At 36.0% G+C, this 9,385-nt stretch overlaps 1 protein-coding gene across 7 annotated transcripts in view; it reads left to right on the forward strand.

Annotated features, from left to right (window-relative positions):
- Positions 1-1,052, forward strand: part of LOC147891431 (uncharacterized) — a 122,729-nt gene extending 121,677 nt beyond the window's left edge. For 2 of the 7 annotated variants that reach the window (XR_015542594.1, XR_015542595.1), the window contains exon 17: positions 416-458. Coding sequence is in view for 4 of the 7 variants with exons in the window: in XM_087389504.1 (XP_087245630.1) it covers positions 416-586 (171 nt within the window). In the remaining 3 variants the exon portion in view is untranslated. Of the gene's footprint in view, positions 1-415 lie in introns of all 7 variants that reach the window. The other 5 variants (XM_087389505.1, XM_087389504.1, XM_087389501.1 and 2 more) reach the window with 3 other exon arrangements.
- The last annotated feature ends 8,333 nt before the right edge of the window (positions 1,053-9,385 follow it).

Consider the following 9,385-nt stretch of genomic DNA (forward strand, 5'->3'; position numbering starts at 1 on the left):
CCTGCAGGGTTTAACAATGTAGTTTTTTTGTTTGTGGTCCAGTGAAGCACGTGTATGTGTGCCTTTTTGACAAGTATGGACGAGGCTTTTCCAGAGCTATTGATCAGATTTGTAATTTGTGTATCCAGAAATTGTGCCCTAGGTGTATTTTTGAAAATGTTGTAAAAACTTTGAGGCTTGGCATCACATGCTTGCAACAAAGCAGTGTCAAGAATTTTTCTTTGGCTGCAGCATAAGAATTTTGCTGTGCAACTTTGATTCGCAGTCTTATGAAAACCATCCTTGCCTTAAATGAAACATTTTTATTGATAAGGAAATCTATATGCACCAGAGGGAATGAATTCTCTGCAATTATAGATCTTGACAATCTTGCTAAGGATACTGGATTTAGTAGGTTGGGTTTTATTGCAACCAGGTTCCAAAGGAATGGGTCGTGGATTCTGACTGGGAGGAGGAGGCACGTCTGAAACGAGGTTCTTTATCGTTCACGAGGAATCATCCAAGTGTATGGCTTCCACAATGGCCTTATCGGGATCCAAATTGTAATGCACACGTTATTGATCATTTTGTGATTGAAAGGACATGATACCACATGAAGGTAAAGATCTGGCTATTTGTAGCTTTTCTTAACATCCTAAGAGGAATATGCAGTGTGATTGAAGCTACAGTCTGTGGTTAAAAGCACATTTTTCATGCTTGACGTGCTTCTAATCGATGGAATTATGGAAGAAATCATAGCAAAATAGAAAAGTCTCTTTGCTTTTGAGATGCACGGTTAGTAAAAAGTCTCTGCAATCGTCTCACATAATTCTTTTCCCAACTTGTTTGGGAGGATTAGAATTGATATGCTATTTATAGAATCATGAGATAGCAGGTCTAAGTTTTAGATTAGATGCTCTTTTTGTGAGGGTATTCTATTGTAACATTTGGGGCGTTCACTGAAGTCAGTAACAGCAAATGTGTGAGGAGACCTCACACATGCTGCTTGAACGTACAATACCTATAATGCAATGGAGTTATTGTAGTCAGGACCTTATCTCTATGTACATCAATATGTTCACTCGCTTTGTACTAACTTTGAGATTCTGCTAATTTCAAGATCAAGCTGAAGTTATCGATGCTTTTGTTTTAATGAACGGCTCGTCTAGTTTCCCTCCTCTCAGCAAATTCAGAATAAGGTCTAATAAACTCCAATTTAAGTACATTGTGATTTTCTACTTTTCATTGTTATAGGTTTGAGATTTAATACTTGTTGAATACCTTTAGGATAGGATTGGAAGCTCCGCTCGAACTTGATAAGAAGATTCATGCCCAGTAAGGTGCATTCATGGATGGTTTTGTTGTTTTGCTCTACAACATTCGTCCAGATTTGAAAGTTCTATCAGATTTTTCCAAATTTTGCTAGGACTTATGTTCTATTGAAATTTTATGGAATAGATAAAATAGTGTTATATTTTTTCCATACTATGCAGCTAAAAAACAATGTATATGGACTTTCACCAAATTTTGTACTAATCCTTGCATATAAGTTTACCTTCTATGGGCACATTCATCATGAGGGGTTCATCAAGGCTTCAATACAAATTTTCCTTTTTTGGATATTTTGAATATAAATAGTAAAGAATTCTTCCTCAAAGCTACACTATTGAGTCACACACATGCATAGAATTATCTTGAGTTTATATATGAAAGCAATCTTTTTGACATCCATTTGCATTTGTAATTTCTTAACATAGAAACGATAGAATAATTTAAAAAATAGTGCACTTAATAAAAGCATGAGACATAAGATAGTGCACATACAAAAAGCAATCCATTTGAAAATATAATTTCTTCAGAAACAAAAAAATGATAGAACAATTTAAAAAAGATTCACATAAACAAGACTTGAGAAATATGGGAGTTTGAATTGCGTTCTTAGGAAAATGTTATTATATGTGTTGATGTAAGCTTAGCTCAAGTGCATTCCTTCATAGCCTATAAGAAGCTAATAAACAAAGTACACATGATGTGATGGCTAACAAAATAAAATTCAAGAACCACCATTAAGGCAAAAGTTCACAGTTAGATGAGATCATACCTTTTATTTAATGCTACCTACTCGACATTATAAGCTAGCGAGTATAATATAAGTAGGAAAATTTGTGGATCACTAATAATTGATAGCTAGCGAAAGAAATCCCATGAACCACCATTTAGATCACGAGTTCATATTACAAGAAGGTTAAAGACATGCATATGCAAGATGCATCCATCTTATTTATTACCATCTACTCCACATTATAAGTTAGCCAAGTCTATCATAAGCCAACAAAATTTTCATATTTGGGGTGGCCTTTGATTCCTATCCCATAATAGACTATCTAGGAACCTATTAGGTGATGAGTACGATCGATCATATTCTATTGTCTCATGTTCATAATAATGTGTGCCCATAGGATAGTATGAGGGTAGAATGCTTATAAGAGCTTTCAAGGAACCTAATCCTACTAGTATAAATGGTATATATTTGTTTTTGAATACTCTATCATTGTATGCAAAATGTTGCTGACCTCATACTCACTCACTCATGCTCATGTATGTTCACCCTTTTGTTATAAGAGCTACCTATCCTTTATGAGAGTACCTTAGAGAAGCAAAAGATTTGAGTAGAGAGAGTATGTTAATTGAAAGAAGGGAATAAAACCTCAATGTAGTGTGGATCCAAACATGATGATAGCATTGTGAAATAGCTATCTTTTAGTCTTGAAGCATGATCCACTTTGTGAAGGAGAGATTAGGCGCAAGCCATCACGTTTGCAATTTGAAGCGTTCTTTCGGAAGCCTAAAAATCTTCAATGCACTTCTCTATCTAAAATTGCTACTCAATGTAGCATGGCTTGCTACTTCTCATTTATTCAATCTATTCTATAGTGGCTTTCTCTAGTTTGAAAGAGCTACCTGCCTACAAAAAATGTTTACGTGTCTACACATTCTTATGAAGTCATTTTAAAGCTCATTGCATCAAATTGACACTATTTTTAAAGAAAAAACGTGGGTCACTTCGAACATAAACTTCTATCTTCAAATTGCAATAAAGTACATTTCGAAGCTTGGCTAGTTGTTAGTAACTTCATATTTGAGCTTCAATAGCTTGAAATAGGCTTGATAATCAAATCAAGCAAGGAAAACATGATTGGCAAAGAAGGTAATCTAGTGAATATTTTATTTTCTCAAATCGCAAATTTGACATTTTTGGTGTATTGGTTGAGGGGTACATCACCATAATTTGGAAGCCACAAGGAACTTGACCACATGGTTGATCTATAAATACTCAAATGTTTAAGTACCCACATGTCAATTTTGTTGGTACTTAAGGGGAATTTGGCTTGGGAGTTGCTCTTGCATTATTCACTTCAATAGCTTCCAACTATGAGAGATGGGGAAAGCTATGACAACAAACAAGACTTAGCTTAGCTCACCAACCTACCTAAATTCTCAACTTCTATCCTGTCTCAATTATCAAGGTTCATATCCTTGAATGGGAAGGCTTGGTGAAACATGCATATGAGGATTAAGGATCCTCCCCTTTGGAACTCAAAAGAACACAAGGACACCTTGCGATATGCAAACTATGGATAACCCACCTCTACAAGAGTCTTCTAATAAAGGCAAGGAAAAAGAGGTTATGCAAGCATTGGATAAACGCACATGGCCAAGAGAAAGAGGTTCTTGCCAAAGAGATTGCCTTCTTCTCTACCTCTTGAGCTTGTAAGGAGTAAGAATGGAGATGGAGATGCATATCAAAGAATAAATCCAACATCAAAAGGATCTTGTTATTTGAAAGGAAGCCTATGAGAGTGGGGGTGAACTTGATAGGAGCATTTTCAAGAAGTTTAACAGGATTGAAATATTATTCTCCTTTCAAGTAGCGCTCAAGCCTAGTATCCAAAACCTATCAGCTTCTAGGAAAAGAGTTCTACATGGTGGACGTTGATTCTAAGGCTTCTTGAAATGCTTCTACTTCACTCAAGGACATTGTGCTATCTATACCCTAGTCAGCCAAGTTCTCAATAATGATCATGAAAAAATCTCAAATACATATCTCGTATGAGCATAAGGTTGGAGGCCTACTCAAGATTCTTAAAAATTACGGCTTTGGTGTGTTATTCAAATGAAGTATTCTGCAAAGCTTTTTTGCCAAAATTTTGAAAAGCAATGGAAATGTTAAGCGTTTGGTATTTTGGTTAAGCATTAGGTTTTTTCATTGAGAATGTTAAGCATTTGGTATTTTTTAAAGTATATATGTCACACATGTCAGTATTTAAAAGAACAATTGGTATTGTCATGACAATGTTGATGACCAATAGAAATACCAATGTTTAAGTGTAAAATATTATAGAACTCATCCAAGGTCCACAGGATCATAATATGGCTCCTCTCTAGCATCTTATCTCTTATATCCTCACAGATCGTTAGCAATGTGTCCTCAAGTGCACATAGAGGGATTTTCTCCAATCTCATAATAGTCAATTATTATTTCATTAATGAAGGAGATCATTCAAAAGCATTGTAGAAGCAACCCTTGGAGTGATGCATGGGTTGCTACTCCATGAACAAACTCTGTAAAATCACAAACCGTAGAAATCTATAGATCTCAAACATGACTAAGCCATTAGAATTCATGCCGATGCCTTTCATACCCCATAGTTTTAGAACTACACGTGAAAAAAGACCATTCTTAATTTCATCTGCAAGACGATAAAACATTAATTTTTGATAGTAATGAAAGTGATAACTTCATATTTATTATTAATTGCATACTCTCTCTCTCTCTCTCTCTCTCTCTCTCTCTCTCTCTTCCATGCTCATCAGACCAGGGTCCGGATGCACAACCCACAGGAGTGACTGTGACACTTGTTCACCACCTGCGGGGCTACAGCTACAACGGATTGCACATGTCGACAACTACTAATACTCTATCACCATATTTTGGCCACCACAGCAGCCTCACACATTGATGCACCCCTCCAAGGGTCGATGCTTTTGTTGGCTTCCACTTCATGAGCTCAGACAGTGTTCTCTCTTCATGTATCGACACTGTCATGATCAAGACTGTGGATTTTGTATTTTCTTCTGGGTGTTGATGTCCACTTAGTGGCTCTACCCAGCATCTCATTGTATCAGTTTCTTTTAGTTTCATAGACCCTTTTTGGTCTTGTGTAGCCTTTAAATAAAATTTCTTTCTTTTTTTCTCTCTCTCAATCTTCATTTTTGAGATTGATTTTCCTTGGATTCACCATATGGTGTAGTGAAATTGGAGGCTAGCATGCACCTATTTCTAATATTCAATCCTCATTGAATCACATGCAAAAACAATGGTCATTGCTAGCAAATATCCACCATTTCCCATCTATGCATAAATGCCATTGCATGTAAATATTGCCTCTACCACTACTCTTGCAAAACATAAGAACACTTGTGACTCTCTCTCTCTCTCTCTCTCTCTCTCTCTCTCTCTCTCTCTCTCTTTCTCTCCCCATTGGTTGAGGATTGAGGCAAGTAGAGCTACAGGTAGACCTAGAGAGCACTGGATTTGGAAACTGTGCATGGAAAATATGCACCTTGCATGTGCGTGCGCATGTGTATGTGTAGAGACGGAGGAGCATTTCCTACGTACCTGTCCAGTTTACTATGAGATCTGAGGACAATATCACTACCTCTTTTAGTAGGGACACATATTTGGGCCTCTCTCCTGCCTGATTCACTTCTAGGACTAGGTATCAACCGTGCTAGTGGTTGCTATAAGGCTATCATCACTTTATCTTGAGGGACTTGATGGGCTATAAGAAGTTTTGCTTGAGCATAGGCTTCACAACCCTTATTCATCAATTACTCTACTTTTTTCTATTTGCATCTTGCTCTTTTACTCTTGTAAAACAAAGTCTCAATAATGAAACACACATTCAATGTTTCAATCCCACTCTTGATTGTAGCATGCATTATATCCCCATCCTACAATCAATTCAACTTTGTTCGCATTTAATCACTATCTTGGTCTTAAAGGTTAGAATCTTAATATTGTTTCGAATTATAGAGATAAGAGATATTTATCCAAATCCTTGGGCTGTATTGATTATAAAAAATGTAGTGACCCTATCACCCCCTCATCGCACATGATAAGTATAAACAAATATGTTGACATCATAAAGTCACTCTCATATTATAGGTTTCATATATATCCTATCAAAAAACAAGTAAATTATTTTCATGTATCACGATTTTGATGTCCACTGCAACTAACGTTTAATAATGATGTGCAAAGAAAGTCACTATAAGATTACTCTAACAATGTATTGTCTAATTTCTTGCTATAAATTTTTGAATACAATGCTTACAAGACCTTGCTATTCTAACATTTCATTGTGTGCTTCTAAGTGTTGTCTTTTATTGCAAGTTAATCCTTATTTCTATAATTGCAATAATGCATGAAATTATAATGTTACAATCTACGATAAGATCTAAGGTCATAATATTATAACGCAATACACACGGCCTCCAAATTGATCACAATAATGAATGTACATACCTAATAACATTCCAATATGAATTCCTATAGTTATAATGCATGCACATGCCTATCATTTTCAAACTAAATAACATAATATCATTTCCTTTTACAACCAATTTCACATACAGTCTAGCCAAAAATCATAAAAGAACGACTCTCTTGTAATCCCTTCTATTGTCCAATAATCAAAAACTTTGCATGCTCAATTGAAGTCCATAGTTCAAAGAAATGCATGGATCCACCTAAGAGACCCATGCTAGCGCATAGCCCTCTTTACCATCTTTAACAGTAGATACATGCGTGTGAATGAAATCAATCTTTTGTCCTCTCTACAACATTGAAAGATACTAAAAGGTGGTCTACCCTTACAATATACTAGCTTTGTCTAAAGGGTATTGGAAGATTAAACATCGCAACATGAGATTGAGGTGTCTAAGTCCTCAACTATTTCACATCTACACCACCATAGCATCTACTAACAATCAAATTGGTGCCATTTTTTTGCATTGATTGTAGCCTTGCTACTTGGACATGTAGAGAACACATGGGTAATCTAAGGAGCTCTTCCTTTTATAAAAGGAGCCCCCATATGAAAACCAATTTTGGCCTAATTAATCTGATTAAGAATTGTTTTTTTAGTTAGGTATATTTTACCTTAGCTAGTGCAATAGTCATCAATTTTTGGATCATTTTTCTTTAGCTCAAGAAGACTTATTAAATAATAAGTTTCACTGACATGATCCATCAATCAACCCTTTGCATTATTGTGGAAGTTGGAATAATGCGACAGTTCATGTTGCTAACTTTTTTAGCCATAGATTGGCTTAAATCTACCATAGCTTTTCTATTTTGAAAATTTATACAAACTACCACAAAGGATCAACTCACAAAGAAGTTTTACCACATAAATTTTGGCAACCTTTTGGACAAAGAGTTAGAGTCGCTCGCTAGTAATACTCAATCCTTGGGACGTTCAAATATCACATTGGTATGTTTGAATGCCCCTCTATGAATTCAAATATCACATTGCATTATATATTTAATCAAACTTTTCATGCATATACACACAACGTAAGCTCCCCCCTAGGGGTGCACTATTAAGAACCCCTAGATACAATGTGCATTCAATGGGTATTTCAAAACCCCTTATCTATAAATCTTGCATTGACAAAAAGACCCTCAATTAAAAACCCTATACGTAAATACATTTTCATGAATCTACCTTGAAATTTTGAATGAAAAAAGGCATCCATTTGAGCCCACATGGTATGCTTCCATATTTCTAGGTGAACAATTTTAAAAATCATATTTTCTAATAATGTGTGCTATGTTACACATTTGCATTGTATGAAATCAGTGTCAAGACCACAATATGAGAGTCCAATGGGGATTTGCCACTCATGCATTAGAATTAGTGCATAACTTGTCAAATAGCCGCATAAACTTGGACTTTCAATAAACATCCACAAGTACGCAACACTCTAATGGCCTCATAACCATGCTCCATTGAGAGAATTGTTTAATGATATGGCCCAATTGAGGTTTTTAAAGCCTTTCACTTTTCCATAAGTTTATTGCAACAACCTTTTCAAGATAGGTAGAATCTATCAAGTTGGGTTGGATTGTGACTCCTAACAATCAATAAGAACTTTATAACTTCTCCCCTTCAACACATGATAGATTGTTTCATGCCATTTCCTCAATAGAGTTCATTTTCTTGAAAGGATTGGAGTAGAGTTATCATTTGTAACAACATCAAGGTACACCCAATTATGGTACGAAATTTTGCATATCAAGATATCTTATTAGCACACCCTCTTATATTCCAAAATTGTTCATACCTCACCCCACAAGTTATTGCATAGTTATGAGGGACATAAGGTTTGTAATTAAACTCCTCTCTGGCCTCACATATGTTAACCACACACATGGACCCTTTGCATCCAATAAAAGTCTAATTTCATTCAACCCATTATTGCATAAAACTATAACCGACCGCTAATAAGGCAATGAAAAATGAATGCTTGTTTAGAGATGAAAAATGAATTCCACTTGATGTCAAATGGAATGGTAGCAGATGTCAATGTTCTTTGACTATCTATGGTATGGACTCTTTGCCAATGCAAAGGCACTCTGATTTTCATAAAATTTCTTGGAAGTATTACCTTGGATTGCACCAAGATAACATATGTCAATGTGCTTTGACGGTTCATGATACTTTGCTAATGCAATGGAACTCATATTTTCACAAAAGATTATGGTAGCGCTATCTTGGACTACACCAAGATCCTCCAAGAGTTTATGAATCTAGACTGCTTCATATGCACAGTGGGAAAAGTGAGATGTACTTAGAGGGGCTATCTCCGATGCCATAGTTTCTTGCTTCTTGATAAACCAAGCTTGATATACAGTGGGAATTTAGGATGAATGTTTATCCTAAAATAGGCTTATATTTGGAGCCTCCTCCCAAATCTACATCATAAAACCCTACCATTTGTGGTTTTTAATATTGTCCCTCTTCTAGGTATGCTAGCCTATTGATTTAGATATTTATGGGGAGATTCTTTTTGGTGAGCATATTTTCGTGAGCATGCCTAAAAGAGCTCTCTCTCTCTCTCTCTCTCTCTCTCTCTCTCTCTCTCTCTCTCTCTCTCTCTCTCTCTCTCTCTCTCTCTCGCTCCCTCCCTCCCTCCCTCCCCCTCTCTCTCTCTCTCTCTCTCTCTCTCTCTCTCTATATATATATATATATGATCCTTTGAAGTTATGTCTGTACGTGTGAAAGGGACCTCTCCTAAAAAAAAAGGGCCACTTCAACTTTGCCGCTAAAATGCCACC

The sequence above is a fragment of the Dipteris shenzhenensis genome, chromosome 18 (genome assembly GCF_047967505.1).
Source record: "Dipteris shenzhenensis isolate YYH24624 ecotype China chromosome 18, Dip_SZ_1.0, whole genome shotgun sequence".
Taxonomy (NCBI): Eukaryota; Viridiplantae; Streptophyta; class Polypodiopsida; order Gleicheniales; family Dipteridaceae; genus Dipteris; species Dipteris shenzhenensis.